The 19,999-nt window shown below is 47.7% G+C and overlaps 1 protein-coding gene across 1 annotated transcript in view; it reads right to left on the bottom strand.

Moving 5' to 3' along the window:
* Window positions 1-12,625, bottom strand: part of LOC140122985 (vomeronasal type-2 receptor 26-like) — a 51,023-nt gene extending 38,398 nt beyond the window's left edge. Inside the window, exon 1 of the mRNA XM_072144235.1 lies at window positions 11,852-12,625. Coding sequence (XP_072000336.1) covers window positions 11,852-12,625 — 774 coding nt within the window. The remainder of the gene's footprint in view (window positions 1-11,851) is intronic.
* Window positions 12,626-19,999: the final 7,374 nt, after the last annotated feature.

The following is a 19,999-nucleotide window of genomic DNA, read 5'->3' as shown; positions in this document are numbered from 1 at the left end:
TGTGAATCTCGCTGTTGATACTGCGCGTGCGCGCAGAGATAGAAACATCGATCCACTATAGCCAAGAGGCTATGCGCATGCGCCCGGACTTAGTCCGCTCAATAGTGCTCAATTGTAGATTACTGCGCTTGCGCAAGCGCAGTAATCTACAATTGAGCACTATTGAGCGGACTAAGTCCGGGCGCATGCGCATAGCCTCTTGGCTATAGTGGATCGATGTTTCTATCTCTGCGCGCACGCGCAGTATCAACAGCGAGATTCACACTAAGATCTTGCGCATGCGCATAGCCTCTTGGCTATAGTGGATCGATGTTTCTATCTCTGCGCGCACGCGCAGTATCAACAGCGAGATTCACACTAAGATCTTGCGCATGCGCATATCCTCGGGCGGGACGCCCGACTGATTCTAAGATTTAGCGCATGCGCGTATCTTCTACGGTATCGCGGTAACTCGCGGTATCCCAATGACGCTGAGGTCATCGGGGATGGACGTCACTCACTGATGCCCTCAGTGGTTGGAGGTACCCAATCATGACGAGGTAAGATACTCCATTGGGTGTGTTTTGAATAGGATGACCCCCCCTGTCGAACATCCATTGGCCATCGTAGTGATCAATAACATAGCAGTAAGGAATTTGAGATCGCTTTGTAACTCATTGGTCTATCTTGATAGATAGTCCCACCCCAAAGTTACATATCCTCACCTTGGCTCCTCCTACAAACCATTAGCCCCGATCCCCTGATGACGCTGGGTTCCAGCGAAACATGTCGGGGGGGCTTCTGTTTGGTTTTTTAATTTGACTTGTTTGAGGCCACCATAGTGAAGGGTCACTGCAGAGACCCGTTCACACAGATATAGGCTGAGTGAATACTTAGCACAATGACATTAGGACAATAGTGGCCTCATACCTGCGAATTTTAATTAATATATATAGTGTGACTAATTTACCATTTTCTTACCTTTAGAGATCTAATAAAAGTTATGTTTTAGGCCTGACCTTTAAGGCTCTATCCTGTCTTAGGACAGATTTGTAAATAGAATAGTTCATTGCCTAGGCAGTCCTAAAAGGGCTTCTTTTGTAATCTGAGATTATTAATAATAGTTTCCCCAGTATGATTATTAGTAATAGTGCCCCAGGTATGATGATTATTAGTAATAGTACCTCCAGTATGATGATTATTAGTAATATTCCTCCCCATATGATGATTATTAGTAATAGTGCTTCCAGTATGATGATCATTATTAATAGTGCCCCAGTATGATGATTATTAGTAATAGTGCCCCCAGTATGATGATTATTAGTAATAGTGCCCCCAGTATGATGATTATTAGTAATATTCCTCCCCATATGATGATTATTAGTAATAGTGCTTCCAGTATGATGATCATTATTAATAGTGCCCCAGTATGATGATTATTAGTAATAGTGCCACCAGTATGATGATTATTAGTAATAGTGCCCCCCGGTATGATGATTATTAGTAATAATGCCCCCCAGTATGATGATTATTAGCAATAGTGCCCCCAGTATGATGATTATTAGTAATAGTGCCCCCAGTATGGTGATTATTAGTAATAGTGCCCTCAGTATGATGATTATTAGTAATGGTGCCCCCAGTATGATGATTATTAGTAATAGTGCCCCCAGTATGATCATTATTAGTAATAGTGCCCCCAGTATGATGATTATTAGTCATAGTGCCCCCAGTATGATGATTTTTAGTAATAGTGCCTCCAGTATGCTGATTATTAGTAATTGTTCCCGCTGTATGATAATTATTAGTAGTAGTGCCCCCAGTATGATGATTATTAGTAATAGTGCCCCCAGAATGATAATATTAGTAATAGTGCCCCCAGTATGATGATTATTAGTAAAAGTGACCCCAGTATGATGATTATTAGTAATTGTGTCCCCCAGTATGATGATTATTAGTAATAGTGCCCCCAGTATGATGATTATTAGTAATTGTGCCCCCAGTATGATGATTATTAGTAATAGTTCCCCCAGTATGATGATTATTAGTAATAGTGCCCCCAGTATGATGATTATTAGTAATAGTGCCCCCCCAGTATGATGATTATTAGTAATAGTGCCCCAGTATGATGATTATTAGTAATAGTGCCCCCAGTATGATGATTATTAGTAATAGTTCCCCCAGTATGATGATTATTAGTAATAGTGCCCCACATAATTAGGTAGACCACATTAGAGGACCTGCAGGAAAAGGTCCCCATGATCTGATGTACCTGCTGTGATTGAGGTACCTGGTCACCTGTGTGAATGTGCTGGCATATTTTACACCTGCTTCGCAGGCAGGTGAGGCACCATTTTCTGATGGGGGTCTCAGGGCACTCCGGACAGCCAGTTGTTTCAGGTTTGGTGGTTGCCGGAGGGACTGGAGAGGAGGGTCTGGAAATATTTCTTTTAATCTTGTGTCTTTATGTAGAATCGGTTGGAGTTCCTTGGCAATGTGACGTAGGATCTCCAGTTGTGGCTGTGGCTGTGTGACTACTAGGGGCACTCTGGCCTCCTGTGGGGTCTCCTTTAGAATTGAGCGAACATACTTGTCCGAGCTTGATGCTCGTTCGAGCATTAGCGTACTCGAAACTGCTCGTTGCTCGGACGAATACTTTGCCCGCTCGAGAAAATGGCATCTCCCGCCGTTTTGCTTTTTGGCGGCCAGAAACAGAGCCAATCACAAGCCAGGAGACTCTGCACTCCACCCAGCATGACGTGGTACCCTTACACGTCGATAGCAGTGGTTGGCTGGCCAGATCAGGTGACCCTGGAATAGACTAGCCCCTGCCTGCGCTGCTCGGATCATTCTGTGTCTGGATGCCGCTAGGGAGAGAGCTGCTGCTGGTCAGGGAAAGCGTTAGGGTGTTCTATTAGAATAGTGTTAGGTAGGAGTGATTCTACAAGAACCCAACAGCCCTTCTTAGGGCTACAATAACGTTATACTTTTTTTTTTTTGTTTGCTTGTGGCTGGGCTTGCTGGCATTAGTAGTGCAGCAAGTACCATATTGTGAGGAATTTGCAGGGGGACTTGCTACCGTTGTGTTTAGCTCTTAGTGACACACATATCCACCTCAAACACCGAAGTGGGACAATTTATTAGGGGTTTGAGTAGAATTAGGCAGAGTCTGCTGATTTTATTTTTTTTTTACCTTTATTTCATTTTATAGCTCAAACTCATCTTGCAAAGCACAAAATCCAGTTGTGTGCTGTCAGTGTAGGTTAGAAACTGGCCATAGCAATTGGATAGCATCGTTTTGTTAAAAAAAATAAAAAACAAAAAAAAAAATAAACACAATTTTTTTTTTTTCAAGTTTACACTTTAATTTGGAAAATGTTTAACCCGAGGGCTAGGGGTAGAGGACGAGGGCGTGGGCGTCCAACTACTGCAGGGGTCAGAGGCCGTGGTCCTGGGCGGGGTGAGACACCACCTGCTGATGGGGGAGCAGGGGAACGCCGCAGAGGTACACTCCCTAGGTTCATGTCTGAAGTTACTGGGACTCGTGGTAGAGCACTGTTGAGGCCAGAACAGTGCGAAGAGGTGATGTCGTGGATTGCGGACAATGCTTCTAGCCATTTGTCCACCAGTCAGTCTTCCACGCAGTCCACCCATGTCACCGAAATCGGCACTCCTCCAGCTCCTCCACCTCAGCCTCCTTCCCCCCAGTCTGCCCCCTCCCACCAAAATTTGGCATTTGAACCGGCATACTCTGAGGAACTGTTTTCTGGACCCTTCCCACAGTCACAAACCACTTGTCCTGCTGCTGCTGAGCTATTTTCCGATGCCCAGGTTTTCCACCGGTCGCAGTCTGTGGGTGATGATGACATTATTCACGTAGTGGAAGAAGTGTGTAAAGAGGTGTCGGACGATGAGGAGACACGGTTGTCAGACAGTGGTGAAGTTGTTGTCAGGGCAGGAAGTCCGAGGGGGGAGCAGACTGAGGGATCGGAGGATGATTAGGTGACAGACCCAAGCTGGGTTGATAGGCCGGGTGAACAAAGTGCTTCTGAGACGGAGGCGAGTCCTATAGCAGAACAGTTTGGAAGAGGCAGTGTTGGGGCCAGACGGAGAGGCAGGGCCAGAGCTGGTGCATCAGCGCCAAATGTTGCCCGTAGTCAAGCTCCCGTGGCGAGGGCTAGATTTTCAGAAGTCTGGAGGTTCTTTAAAGAAACATCGGATGACCGACGGACTGTGGTGTGCAACCTTTGCCAAACCAGGATCAGCAGGGGTTCCACCACTACTAGCTTAACTACCACCAGTATGCGCAGGCATATGAATGCTAAACACCCCACTCAATGGCACCAAACCCGTTGACCTCCGGCCGGGCACACCCCTGCTCCTTCCCCTGTGTCATCTGCTAGTCAGCCCCCTGCCCAGGACCCCGGCCCAAACACCTCACGTGCGAAAACCCCATCTTCGCCTCCACGATCCTCCACAGCATCCACCAGCGTTCAGCTCTCCATACCCCAGACGCTGGAGCGCAAAAGGAGGTATAGCGCAACCCACCCACACGCCCAAGCCCTCAACGTCCACAACTCCAAGTTGCTTAGCCTGGAGATGCTGCCCTATAGGCTGGTAGAGACCGAGGCCTTTCGAAACCTCATGGCGGCGGCCGCCCCTCGGTATTCGGTCCCCAGCCGCCACTACTTTTCCCGATGTGCCGTCCCAGCCCTGCACAAGCACGTGTCAGAGAACATCCTCCGTGCCCTGACCAACGCCGTTTCTGACAAGGTCCACCTGACCACGGACACGTGGACGAGTGCTGCCGGGCAGGGCCACTATATATCGCTGACGGCACATTGGGTTAACTTGGTGGAGGCTGGGGCTGGTCATATACTGCCGACGCCGAGGATTGCGGGCCCTACCTCGGTCCAGGTCTCAAAGGCCTACTATGCCTCCTCCTCCTCCCACCCCTCCTCCACCTCCTCCTCTGAATTTCCATCCGTGGGCATGGCGCCATCAGTCGGTAGCTCTAGGCACAGCAGCAGTGCCATCGCTAAGCGACAGCAGGTGGTGCTCAAACTGCTGAGCCTAGGCGATAAAAGGCACACCGCCCAAGAGTTATTACAGGGTTTCACGGCGCAGACTGATCTGTGCCTGGCACCGCTGAACCTGAAGCCAGGTATGGTTGTGTGTGACAACGGCCGTAACCTGGTGGCGGCTCTGCAACTCGGCAGACTGGCACATGTGCCATGCCTGGCCCATGTGTTAAATCTCATAGTTCAGCGTTTCCTCAAGACATACCCCAATCTGTCTGATTTGCTCATGAAGGTGCACCGCATCTGTGCGCATTTCAGGAAGTCCAGCACAGATGCTGCCACTCTCAGGGCAGCGCAGCCCCGCCTCCAACTGCCCGCTCACCGACTGTTGTGCGACGTGCCCACGAGGTGGAATTCAACACTAACCATGTTATCCAGAGTTTACCAGCAGCGCAGAGCGATTGTAGACTGCCAGATGTCAACTTCCACCAGAACTGGTAGTCAGGTCAGTCAGCTTCCTCAAGTCTACAATGAGGAGTGGACGTGGATGTTTGATATCTGTCAGGTGCTTAGTAACTTTGAGGAGTCAACACAGATGGTCAGTGGTGATGCCGCCATCATCAGCCTCACCATCCCGCTGCTTGGCCTGTTGAAAAACTCTCTGGTCAGCAAGAAGTCGGAAGCTTTGTGCTCGTCACAAGAGACGGGGGAAGAAGATTCCCTTGTTGATAGCCAAAGCACCCTTAGGTCTGTTTCTCAGCGCATATCGGAGGAGGTGGAGGAGGATGAGGAGGAAGAGGAGGAGAATGTTGGCGAGACAGAAGAGGGGACCATTGTTCAGTCCTTCACTGTTCAGCGTGTATGGGCAGAAGAAGAGGAGTTGGAGGAGTTGGAGAAGGAGGAAATGGACAGTCAGGCCAGTGAGGGGAGTGAATTCTTGCGCGTTGGGACTCTGGCGCATATGGCAGATTTCATGCTAAGCTGCCTATCCCGTGACCCTCGCATTCAAAGAATTTATTCCAGCACCGATTACTGGGTATTCACTCTCCTGGACCCACGGTACAAGCAAAATCTTTCCACTCTCATCCCTGGAGAGGAAAGGAGTGTGAGAATGCATGAATACCAGCAGGCCCTGGTGCACAAGCTGAAACACTATTTCCCTTCAGACAGCGCTAGCGGCAGAGGGCGTACTTCTGCGGGACAAGTAGCGAGGGAGAGTAGGCGACCAGGCAGCTTGTCCAGCACTGGCAGGGGTACGCTTTACAAGGCCTTTGCCAGTTTTATGTCACCCCAGCAAGACACTGTCACCTGTCCCAAGTCTCGGCAGAGTAGGGCTGATCTTTACAGAAAGATGGTGAGGGAGTATGTAGCTGACCATACCATCGTCCTAAATGATCACACAACTCCCTACAACTACTGGGTTTCAAAGCTGGACACGTGGCACGAACTGGCACTGTACGCCTTGGAGGTTCTTGCCTGCCCTGTCGCTAGCGTGTTGTCCGAGCGGGTTTTCAGTGCAGCTGGTGGCATCATCACCGATAAGTGTATACGCCTGTCGACTGACAGCACTGACAGGCTGACGCTTATCAAGATGAATAAAGCCTGGATTTCTCCGCATTTCCATTCTCCACCAGGTGAAAGAAGCTGAACCTGAATAATGTATGCACTCCTCCTCCTCATTGTCCTCCTTCTCCTCCTCTTTGTACACTAAAGCAGAGGAAACTGGCTATTTTTTTGCCAGGGCCAACTGGCTCTGGCAATAGTACTCTATGTATTTAATTTTTCTGGAGGGCCAACTACCCTGTCCTCTGTTTTAAACCATTTTTGGGAGTGCCACATACAGGCACTCAATCTATGTAATTTTTCTGGAGGACCAGCTACCTGCTCCTCTGGTTTGAAAACTTTTTTGGACTGCCACATACAGGCACTATCTAAATTAAATTGTCTCCATAGCAGCCTCCACACGTCGTCTTTTTAGCTGCCTTCACACGTTGTCTCCGTTGCTACCTCCACACGTCATCGCCATAGCTGCCTCCAAAAGTAGTCCATATAGCTGCCTACATACATGGTCCCCTTATCAAACGAGCTGTGTCAGGCAGAATTTTGGATTGTTTTCTTGGCTTCCATGTTAACTTTTTCGCCACCCTGCTGTGTAATCCACAAAATATACTGTCAAACTTTTATCATTTACCAATATTATTTCAGCGCTTCTTGCGCATCTGTTTACATTCCCCTCACCCGCAATATCCTAAACTTATAAGAACGCTACTACACTTGATCTTATACAAAAGGTTCTTAGAAGTGCTGTTTGGGGAGTAGCCTAGAGACAGGGGCTTGGATTGGCGAAAGCTCGCCTGGCAGCGGAGCGCCAGCTCCATCCCAAGATCCAACTAACATAGTTTTAACTGCAGCACCTTTAATCTACTACTAGTTCACTGCCTCCATACATGGTCCCCTTATCAAACGAGATGTGTCAGGCAGAATTTTGGGTTGTTTTCATGGCTTCCACATCAAACTTGTTAACTTTGTCGCCACCCTGCTGTTTAATCCACAAAATATACTGGCAAACTTTTATCATGTACCGATATTATTTGAGCGCTTCTTGCTCACCTCCTTTGGTTCCTCTCTGCCACCCATTGGTTTTAAGCCTGAGTCCATTTGGGGTATGTTGCCAAGACACTCTCTAGCCTGCCGCTGCTGCCGCTGCCTCTGCATAGTCCCCTATAGTGTCAGGGTCAATTATTGGATGTTTTAGATGCTATCTAGCCTCATTCGGTCACTCTGTCATTGCCATGCTGTTGCCCATACTTTTGGCATAATGGTGCGATTAAGCAGCCTCAGAGGCATCCATGCATGCTGCCCCTGCTGTTTCCTGTCCATTTCCGTGGTGTTTCCATCTTTTTTTGAGGTTCCCAGGTGCTTGGCCAAGCTTCCCTGTGCAGATCCTTGGTCCCCTTGAAAAATGCTCGAGTCTCCCATTGACTTCAATGGGGCTCGTTATTCGAGACGAGCACTCTAGCATCGGGAAAAGTTTGTCTCGAATAACGAGTACCCGAGCATTTTAGTGCTCGCTCATCTCTATTCACAACACAGCTCTGGTGAACTGGCTGAGCACTTGCGCCTGTGATGATGGAGACTTTTTGTCTCAGTCTCTGGAGCTTTTTCTTTTTGTTGTTGATCATCATATCCTGAAGTTTATGGTAATATAATTGGAGTTTGTCCTTCATCTCCATCAAATATACTCAGTTAGCCTCAAAAAGGTATCGCCTGATTTCTTCACTCTTCTTCTGCTCTCCACGGCTAACACGGTACAAATCTACACTACTGGGATCTAGAATACACTGACAGATTACAAAATTTGGGATTATTTAGTTTAGAAAAAAGATGACTGAGGGGAGACCTCATTACAATGTACAAATACCTGAACGGACAGTACAAGGATCTCTCCAAAGATCTTTTCATACCTAGGCCTGTGACCAGGACAAGGGGGCATGCTCTACGCCTAGAGGAGAGGAGGTTCTATCATCACCATAGACAGGGGGCATCCTCTACACCTAGAGGAGAGGCGATTCTACCATCACCATAGACAGGGGGTATCCTCTACACCTAGAGGAGAGGAGGTTCTATCATCACCATAGATAGGGGACATCCTCTACACCTAGAGGAGAGGAGGTTCTACCATCACCATAGACAGGGGGTATCCTCTACATCTAGAGGAGAGATGATTCTACCATCACCACAGACAGGGGGCATCCTCTACACCTAGAGGAAAGAAGGTTCTACCATCACCATAGACAGGGAGCATCCTCTACACCTAGAGGAGAGAAGGTTCTACTATCGCAATAGACAGGGGACATCCTCTACACTTAGAGGAGAGGAGGTTCTACCATCACCATAGACAGGGGGCATCCTCTACACCTAGAGGAGAGGAGGTTCTACCATCACCATAGACAGGGGACATCCTCTACACCTAGAGGAGAGGAGGTTCTACCATCACCATAGACAGGGGGCATCCTCTAGACCTAGAGGAGAGATGATTCTACCATCACCATAGACAGGGGACATCCTCTACACCTAGAGGAGGTTCTACCATCATCATAGACAGGGGGCATCCTCTAGACCTAGAGGAGAGGAGGTTCTACCATCACCATAGACAGGGGGCATCCTCTACACCTAGAGGAGAGGAGGTTCTTCCATCACCATAGACAGGGGGCATCCTCTACACCTAGAGGAGAGGAGGTACTACCATCACCATAGACAGGGGGCATCCTCTACACCTAGAGGAGAGGAGGGTCTACCATCACCATAGACAGGGGGCATCCTCTACACCTAGAGGAGAGGAGGTTCTATCATCACCATAGACAGGGGGTATCCTCTACACCTAGAGGAGAGGAGGTTCTACCATCACCATAGACAGGGGACATCCTCTTTACTGTAAGAGCAGTGAGACTATGGAACTCTCTGCCGCAGGAGGTTGTTATGACGGACTCTATGTACATGTTCAGGAGAGGCCTGGATGCCTTTCTGGAGAGAAAAAATATCACGGGTTATGGAGATAAAACATTTATTTAATTCCTAAAGGTTGGACTTGATGGACTTGCGTCTTTTTCTAGCCTTATATACTATGATACTATGAACATTGTGGGGCTCATTTACTAAGGGTCAAGGTTTGCAGTTTCTCCATTTTTGGGGATTACACGGCTTGGACAGGTATATAACAGGTGTCTGCGCTGGGATTTCCATGCGACACATATCAGTGGGGGGTGTGGGGGGCTGTCGGACGATCCGATTGCTTCTGACTGAATGCAGGATTTACTTTCAAATTGTGTCACAAGATCAAGCACTTGCATGCACCAGGAAGAAGAAGGTGAACTCTGTCAGACCTGAGCGGGGAAGCAACACATGCAGGATATCGGGCGATCGCCGCACAGTGCATTATTGTCGGACACTGCACTTTCGGGGATCTCGCTGGATCGGGTAAGTAAATGTGCCCCTTTGTATCCCCCTGCCACTTACCTGCCTATGGAAGGCTACTACACAGAGCTGCCACCAACTGAAATTATGGGGTAAAGAGATGTCTGCACCAGGACTGCCCACATACCCCCAGATACAGACTCCTCTATGTGCCGTACCTGGACACATACAGCTTATAGCTACACAGACACTCACAGCTTAGCGGGAATCCAACTCTCCAAAAGTACTGGGGATGTGTAGAGCTTATTATAGGACAATTTAATATACAGAAGTGCAATGCTTCTAGGTTACAGAAAATGGTGAAATAAACAGACATACATAAAAGCAAAACATTAAAAATAAAATGGGATAAAATAAAGATAACAGACTGGCTTAGAAGACACTGCATGGAATATAAGGAAATACATTTCATCCCACAGATAAAAAGCCTCAAACAGCTCTGTAAATGCATTGAAGTAACACATTTAGGGTAAACTGGAAAAAAATTTAAGGAAAAACAAAAGTACAAGCAAAAATTGCTGCAGTGTTATGGGGCTAAAAGGTTTGAAAGGGGTTAGCTCAACCAGGATATACATAATATTCCGATTTACCCAATATACTTGTGCACAAGCAGAGTTTTTCAACATTTTCAGCAAAAATGTGCTAAAAAACAATACCTCGGGTTATACAAGATAGCTTAAAAAGAATCTTCCATAGTCATCTTCCGGCACCCCGATGGTCCCTGCAGCTCCTCTTCCTTCAGCTCTTCATCTGTAACAAAGCTGGGAGAGACGCGTGCTCTGCCCCCAGTGCACACTGTGATGTGGTGGTGTCGCCACTGCTGACGTCATACTGTGCGCCGGCAGGTAGAGTGCTGGGACTCCTCGCTGTCCGCTTTGTTACTGATGAAGAGCAGAAGGAAGAGGAGCTGCAGGGAGCATCGGGCATCGCTGGAAGGTGAGTATAGTATTTTTTTTTATACACGCAGTGGCTGCAGGGTTATTCATCAACAGGAGCAGCTCGCTGAAGGGCATTTCATTGATGGGGGGCTCACTGCAGGGCATTTTATAAGTGGGGGGCTTGCTACAGGGCATTTCATAAGTGTGGGGCTCTGTTGCAGGGGATTTCATTACGAGGGGCTCTGCTACAGAGCATTTCAGTACTAGGGGCTCTGCTGCTGGGAATTTCATTACTAGGGGCTCTGCTGCAGAGAATTTTATTACTAGGGGCTCTGCTACAGGGCATTTCATTACTAGGAGATCTGCTACAGGGCATATCATAAGTGGGGGCTGGCTGCAAGGCATTACATTACTAGAGGCTCTGCTGCTAGGAATTTAATTACTCGGGGAGGCTGTGACTTATCCTCAAGTCAATGGGGCACATTTACTAAGGGCCCAAATCGCTAATTTTCGTCGGGTGACCGAAAATGACCGGTTTGCGCCAAATTGCCCCAGGTGTTTGACGCACGTGATCAGATTGTGTCGCATCGGCGCCGGCATGCATGCAAAGGAAATTGTGGGGCGTTGCTGTCGAAAAACACAGACAGATTCGGAAAAACCTCGGTATAGGCTGGTGGACTCCGGCGCAGCAGCGACACCTAGTGGACATCGGGCGCGCGACCTTAGTCAATCGCTGATAGACCCGAATCCTCGTCGGAAAACGCGCCACTGGATCGCAACAGGACCGGGTAAGTAAATGAGCCCCAATAAGTTTTCCCAGTTATTTGTGGCAAAATTAGGGGCCTCGGATTACACTTGGGTCGACATATACTCGAGTATATACGGTAGTATTTTTTGGAGAGTGGGACATAATTCAACAATCAACATTTTATCTCCATCAGTTACTATTATACACTATAATCTCAGTGAATTTTTGAAATGTGAAGCATCCGGAGATCTCACCTTCCAGGCATTCGTTGAGATTTGGGTTCTAGATAATTCAGGTCGTTCTTGCTCTTTGTATAAATCTATTAGATCATGTAGGGCGTAAGCCACAATATACACTGCAGAATAAATTCGGAAGGTGTGACGGAAATTGTCTACCTCAAAGAGAGAGTGATACAACCTTCCGAGGACGTCTCTTTTACCACATGGTTTCACTGAACGTTTACAATGTCCAACGCAACAAGACAGATAGACCTCCCACACATCATAGAGTATCGTCATGTTCGGGTATTTTAGGGGACCGGCTGTGTTTAAATATTTTTGAAATGCGGGAATTCTTCCTTTTTGGAGGGTGAGCTGCAGAGATCCGTGCATTGTGATCATAAACATTAAATCTTCTGGAAAGATGAGTGAGATTACGATAATAACTTTCCTCGGATTGTTAATATCATTCAACATAAAGAACAATGACCGTAAGCCGTACGAGTTACCAATAAATATGATCACATCACAATCCGTCTTCTGCGTGTGATATAATGTATTCGATGTAAAATAAGAATCAAAATCTTTCACGAAATCTCGGAAAGCCACACAGACGCCGCTCCGTGTGATGACGTTGTAGAGCTCCATGCTGGCTCGTCGGCTGCTCTCGTCATCTGCTATCACCATCCCCACCCAGCTCCAGCCAAAATGCTTCAGAAGAAGAACCAGGGCTTCATTCTGCGCGGACTCCTCAGGGACTGTGCGATAGACATAAGGGAACCGGAGCTTGTCGTTAAATATAGGCTCCATCGCTCCATAACTGATCTGTGGGGAGAGAATTATCAACAAAAATGGTTTTACCATAGTAGAAGAAAATCATCACCAAAATCACCAACTAATTTTCTATCTGAATTGTTATTTCAGCTGTGTTCCTTCAACAAACATTACATCATTACCAAGGCCAAGGGCTAGGATGGACCACATAGTAGACACCTGAATGGAGCCCCCCTTCTATACACATATCTGTCATTGCACCAAAATTTGTTCAAAAGGTATTTGCTTAGTGTTCTAGCCCTCTTATAACTCACATGTAGAGATGAGCGAGCACTAAAATGCTCGAGTGCTCGTTATTCGAGACGAACTTTTGCCGATGCTCGACTGCTCGTTTCGAATAACGAGCCCCATTGAAGTCAATGGGAGACTCGAGCATTTTTCAATGTGTCCTTTTATTGAGAAATAATGTCTTCTGATAAGTTAGCAGATGTATGGAAACATCTGCAATGTGTTCTTCACTGGAGAACACATTGCAGATGTTTCCATACATCTGCCAACTTATCAGAAGACAATTCGCATTGACTCGAGCAGTTCTCGAGCGGGCGAAATACTCGTCCGAGCACCGAGCCGCTTCGCGTACGCTAATACTCGAACGAGTAACAGTTCAGTGTATGAGATGTCTGACAATCCCTTACAAGATCTCCAGAAGACGATTTATGATCCACATCAATGGAATAACGGGTCACTCATTGCTGAAAATAATGGTGCATAAAGTCAACCTTTTGCGCAAATGTGACATGAAACACATCAGAAACATCAATTTCATATATAAAATGAAGTTACATATATAATGTTCTCCCCCTTTAAATCTTTCATATACTCTTTACAGATATCCCTAATTTACATGAAATAAAACTTAAATGTACTGATTTACATATACACAGTGACCAGCAGGACCACAGCAGCAGTCCTGTGCATTGCCCCCATAATCACTAGTACCCGCTTCTCAGTACACACCCGCTGGTGAAAACAGCCTGATGTGTTTTTTTCTACATATTCCAATAAACAGAAAAAGGAAAAAAACAACACAATGAAATATCACACTATATGTATGTGTACAGATCTATAAATATATACACTTAATGCACATTTATGCAGTTCATACAGTATATTCACATACACTACACACAACATACAAATGTACACACAACACACACACAGGGCTGGATTATAGGCGGCCATCTTGCTTTCTGGGTGGGCCTCCACCAAATGACAATGTCAGTCAGACATTGTTTAAGCGCTGTTCTTAGCCATTGGGCACCACGCTCCCAGGTACTGTGCTGACTCTGTCTGGAACAGGGAGCAATGCGCAGCGCATCACTCCCAGCCAGGCAGTGACAGCTAGATGCGCAGTGGCGAGCCGTGCTGCCGCGGCCGCTCCCATTTCTCCCGGCTCCAGTGCCTGGTGGGTGATTCCCAGATAGCTGTAAGCAGTCTCTGGCTGGAGCGATGCACTGCAGTGATGCTACAACCAAAGTGTTAAATGCTCTAAAAAGACTAAGTCAAATGGATGCCAAACAAATAATTTTTATTGAATACACAAATACAGGGCAACAAAAAGGTAGCAATAAAAGTATAAAAACAGAGAGCGCCAAAATACATATACAATCAAAAGCCAATTGGGGGAGTAAGATTCGGTATATAGGACAAAGTCACACTCAGAGCCTTGCATAGAAATCCCAACCAATAAGGGAACACATAGTACCTCATATGGAGTTAGCACTGAAATATAATTACCTATACCAGTTAGACAGGCACACGCTGTACACCCCGACACGTATTTCGCAAGTAGCTTTATCATCTCAGCCAGAGACATGCAGCCCACAGTGACACTACAGTAGATTCAGCGCGAGGAGAGTATTCAAAATGAAAGACCTTATGGTCACTGTTAGTTAGGTGACCCTCAGTCTGTAATTTTGATACCCTGTTGGGTCTATTGGTAAGATAAGGCCCAGTAGTGGGTTTTGTTTCTGCCTTTGTAGGACCTACATATTTTTATATCAGGGTAATTGAAGTTCCCCAAGAAAAATACTTCATTATATTTGAAGCTGTATAACAAACGCCCAGTAATATATTTTTTTTTCCTCTGGTCATTTACATACTATAGAGGATTATAGTCTTTTTAGTAACAGCCCAGTCATAGCTATTGTCCATCCATGTGCAACTTCCCCCACCGGGGCCTAGCTTTTTCTTGGGACCTAGAGGCAGCCGGGGCCTAGACTACCGGAGTGGCTGGCGGTTGCGGCCTAGGGCACGCTGATGTCACGGTGTTTGGTATTGGGACCGGAGGACAGTCCTACAGGTAGCAGGCAACGGGCCTAAACAGACAACAGCAGATTCAGAATCTGGTCCTGGAGTGGTCATGGAGAGTGGTCCTCAGGAATACAGCACCAGCCTGGTAGTATTTCTTGAAATGGTCAATCAAATGGCAGGGGGTTTGGATGTTACTTGTTGCATCTGTTGTCATGATAATACGTAAGATCAATTCTCACGTGACCTGCTGCCGGCTTATCTGCACGTGTCATGCTGACATGGATCAGCAGTTTCCTGAAGCACACAGAGTATCCTTTGTTTTATATGAGAAGCCTGTCTAGGATGGGGGTCGATATGTCTGGGCTGGGGGTCTCTGTCTGGGATGGGGGTCGAGATGTCTGGGCTGGGGGTCTCTGTGAGGTGGGGTTAGATCTGTCTGGGCTGGGGGTCTCTGTCTGTGAGGGGGGGGGCTGATCTGTCTGGGCTGGGGGTCTCTGTCTGTGAGGGGGGTCTGATCTGTCTGGGCTGGGGGTCTCTGTCTATGAGGGGGTGGGCTGATCTGTCTGGGTTGGGGGTCTCTGTGAGGTGGGGTTTGATCTGTCTGGGCTGGGGGTCTCTGTCTTTGAGGGGGGGTCTGATCTGTCTGGGCTCTGTCTGTGAGGGGGGTCTGATCTGTCTGGCATGGGGGTCTCTGTCTGTGAGGGGGGCTGATCGGTGTGGGCTGTGGGGTCTCTCTCTGTGAGGTGGGGTTTGATCTGTCTGGGCTGGGGGTCTCTGTCTTTGAGGGGGGGTCTGATCTGTCTGGGCTGGGGGTCTTTGTCTGTGAGGGGGGTCTGATCTGTCTGGCATGGGGGTCTCTGTCTGTGAGGGGGGCTGATCGGTGTGGGCTGTGGGGTCTCTCTCTGTGAGGGGGGTCTGATCTGTCTTTGCTGTGGGGTCAGTCTGTGAGAGGGGGTTTGATCTGTCTGGGCTGGGGGGTCTAATCTGTCTGGGCTGGGGGGGGGGGGGTCTGATCTGTCTGGGCTGGGGGGTCTCTGTCAGTCTAGGGGTCTCTGTCTGTATGTTTTTCTGAAAGGGTTTTGTTGGCTGTATGTAGATGTATTAGTGGGGGTGCGGCAGCTGTATACAGATGTATTACCTGGGGGTGCGGCGAATGTATACAGATGTATTAGTGCGGTGGCTGTATGGAGATGTATTACGTGGGGGTGCGGCAGCTGTATACAGATGTATTACATGGGGGTGCAGCAGCTGTATACAGATGTATTACGTGGGGGTGCAGCAGCTGTATACAGATGTATTACGTGTGAGGTGCGGTGGCTGTATGGAGGTGTATTACGTGGGGGTGCGGCAGCTGTATACAGATGTAATACGTGGGGGTGCGGCAGCTGTATACAGATGTATTACGTGGGGGTGCGGCAGCTGTATACAGATGTATTACGTGGGGGTGCGGCAGCTGTATACAGATGTATTACGTGTGAGGTGCGGCGGCTGTATGGAGATGTATTACATGGGGGTGCAGCAGCTGTATACAGATGTATTACGTGTGAGGTGCGGCGGCTGTATGGAGATGTATTACGTGGGGGTGCGGCAGCTGTATACAGATGTAATACGTGGGGGTGCGGCAGCTGTATACAGATGTATTACGTGGGGGTGCGGCAGCTGTATACAGATATATTACGTGGGGGTGCGGCGGCTGTATACAGATGTATTATGTGGGAGTGCGGCGGCTGTATACAGATGTATTACTGGGGGGCTGGGGCGGCTGTATGGAGCTGTAATATTTTTGAGCAGGAGGATGTGCATGTATGCTACATTCAGTGGGGGCCTCCACCATATTTTGTGCCCAGGGGCCCCCACCAACCTTAATCCGGCCCTGCACACACAAAATACAGTACACACAACATACAAATGTACACACAACATACACAAAATATAGTACACACAACATACAAATGTACACACAACACACTCAAAATACAGTACACACAACATAAAAAATTGTCACAGGTACTACCGCAATCCCTGTCTCCGATCGTGGGCACACCCATGTCCCTCTGTGTGCCCCCACTACTGCTCTGGACTCACCTGTCCCCATTCCGGATCCCCATCCGCGGTTGGTGCACGTGCGTCCCCAATGCCTAGGACGCACACCAGCTTCAGAAAATTTAAAGGGCCAGCGTACCATTAATTGGCGCCGGGCATTTCCCAGGATTTAAATCTGCCTCCCCCTGGACCTCCCGTTGCTGACCCCGGATTGGACTAGACCTTGCATCTCTGCCGCCTGCCCTGACCCTGTGCCTGAATCTGACCAGGAGACTGTCTCCTGCTAAGGTACCTCGACCTTGGCTGCCACCGCAGGCTAGTCATGTCTGTGGAATGACCTGGTGGTACCCTGCCGCAGCAAGACCATCCCGCTTTGTGGCAGGCTCTGGTGAAGACCAGGTGCCACTTAGATCCGGCCATGGGTCCCGCCGAGGTTCCATTTCCTGGTCGGCCTAATCTTGCCTCCATCTTGGTTCAGCAATCCCGGCAGATTGCCGCTCAACGTGAAAAGCTGGGTCAAGTCACCGGCAAACTGCAACAGCTGCTAGCCACCCAGTATCAGCAACAGGTTCCTGAGACTGCTCCTGCGACTTCTACCACCCTGGTCTGTCTTCCTGCGGCTGAATGATTTGTCTATGCCCGCCAAAAATGATGGAGATCCCAAGTTTTGCAGGGGCTTTATAACCCAGTGCTCCCTGCACATAGAACTAATGCCTTCTCAATTTGTCTTGGAGAGATCAGTCAGTCTCCTCTCCGGGAAAGCCCTGGCCTGGGCCACCCGTCTGTTGAACAGAGACGACCCGGTCTGTGTACGAAGAACTTGCACGAGCCTCCTCTGCTGAGACTGCATTGTTGAACCTGCGCCAAGGCAACTCATATGTGGGAGAGTATGCAGTTCAGCTCCGCACCCTGGCCTCTGAACTTCCCTGGAATGATGAACCCCTGCTCCTGCAAGTTGGTGCCTTACATAAAGAGAGAATTTCTTTGTTTGTGCTACCCCAAAGCACTTTCACTCTCCTGTTGGGTCTCCCCTGGTTGCAGCATCATGCCCCTGTGATGGACTGGTCTTCTGGGGAGATTCTCCGTTGGGGCCTGGGTTGTTCCTCACACTGTATGGATATCCCTCATCTGCTACCTGTCAGGACTTCTACCTTGTCTCCCAAGCCTTTGGAGGGGCTTCCCGCCCCATACTTGGACTTCGCAGATGTGTTCTCCAAGAAACAGGCTGAGACTCTTCCTCCACATCGTCCCTACGATTTTCCCATTGACCTGCTGCCCCGATCTTCTCCTCCACGGGGTCGGGTGTGCCCGCTCTCGGTACCTGAGACTGCCGCCATGTCTGAGTATATCAAGGAGAATCTACCAGGAGACTTCATATGCAAATCCCCCTCTCCAGCTGCCGCAGGTTTCTTTTTTGTCACCAAGAAGGATGGCTCTCTCCGCCCTTGTATAGACTATCGCGGTCTTAACAAGGTCACCGTTAAGAATTGCTATCCTCTGCCACTGATCACGGAGCTGTTTGTCCGTCTAGGAGAGTCTTTTCCAAATTCAACGAAATTGAAACGGGGAGGTTCTGTGGTTCTTAATGCAGGACTATATAAAAAACAAAACATAGAAATTTTACAAGATGAGACCACATATGTAAAACTAAAAAATGATCCTAGCAAGTGTTTTTCTTCTTGGCTTGGGAGCCATTGACAAGAGAATTGCTGATTGCCTGGTAGTGCAGTGCCCGGTGGTCCCGATATTCCAATAAACCCCCCCCCCCATTTAGACCAATAGTTGCGGGTATTGGGTCTATTGGTGAACACTTGGGTGTGTGGGTGGATGTCCATTTGCAACCAGTGGTCACTGCACTACCAGGATTGCTTAGGGACATTAAGCATGTCATCAGTCTGTTAGATGGTAAGGAATGGAATGGTGAAGAATTTTGGCTCACATAATAATAATAATCTTTATTTATAAAGCGCCATCATATTACGTAGCGCTTTACAAATCATAGGAAACAAATACAAATATAATATAACATGACTATACTGTCCTCTTACACGTTAGCACGGGGTGTAATCTGACATGTAGCTAAACCTCCCTGTCCTCTTAAGAAAAGACTGTAGAAAAACTGTAAATCTTCTCTTTATTGATAGCAGACAGGAAAAGGTGAAACTATGGGATGAATAACAGTGATATTCAGAATACATCAAATGATATGGTACATGGAATACAAAATCTGTCATTCACAACAACATGAGGTAATACATCACTCATACTAAAGCTACAGGCATGTCAGCATATACATGGAGAATGTGCTCACCAACTATGCTGGAACAGGCTGTTTGTAATGAACTTGAGGTACAAACAAGTTATGTGAAGTGGCTCCTCACACTGACAGACATGAGGAAAGATGGCTGCTGTTATTACACACTACAGTAATAAGCAATCCCACAATGCCTCAGGAGATTTCCCATAATGCTTAGAAGATTTCCCATAGTGCATTGAAAACTACAAACTAGGAAATGTGCTAGACCACCAGTAGATGGCGCTGTTACCAACCTTACACTGCAGACGGAAACCTAAGCAGCTGGATTTCTGCAGAGGACAGAACAATGACAGAGCACAACATTTGTATGGAACAACAGGAGTGAGGTCCCTGCTCGCCAGAGCTTACGGTTTATGAAGATGATGGGGTAACACGAGGTAAAAGAATATTTAATGGTCAAGCCATTCTTCTTAGGGAATAGAACAAAATATAATAAATGGAATTGCTGTCGCTTGAACCACTCAGCCGTCATCTTATATACCAGGTCCAGGGTGAATGGGACTGCAGAGAAGTCTGGTGCCTGTTGGTTGCTGGATAACAGATGGGAGGACGACACAGGACGGGTTAGTAGAAGAGTTAAAACTTCATGCAGTTAATGAGTGTTATAGGCTTGCCTAAAGAAATGGGTTTTAAGAGCACGTTTGAAACTTTGGAGGTTAGGCATTAGTCTGATAGTCCGGGGCAGAGCATTCCATAGAATTGGTGCAGCTCTAGAGAAGTCTTGGAGACGCGAGTGG

This window comes from Engystomops pustulosus, chromosome 3 (genome assembly GCF_040894005.1).
Source record: "Engystomops pustulosus chromosome 3, aEngPut4.maternal, whole genome shotgun sequence".
NCBI lineage: Eukaryota > Metazoa > Chordata > Amphibia > Anura > Leptodactylidae > Engystomops > Engystomops pustulosus.
This window is presented reverse-complemented; position numbering and strand designations above follow the sequence as displayed.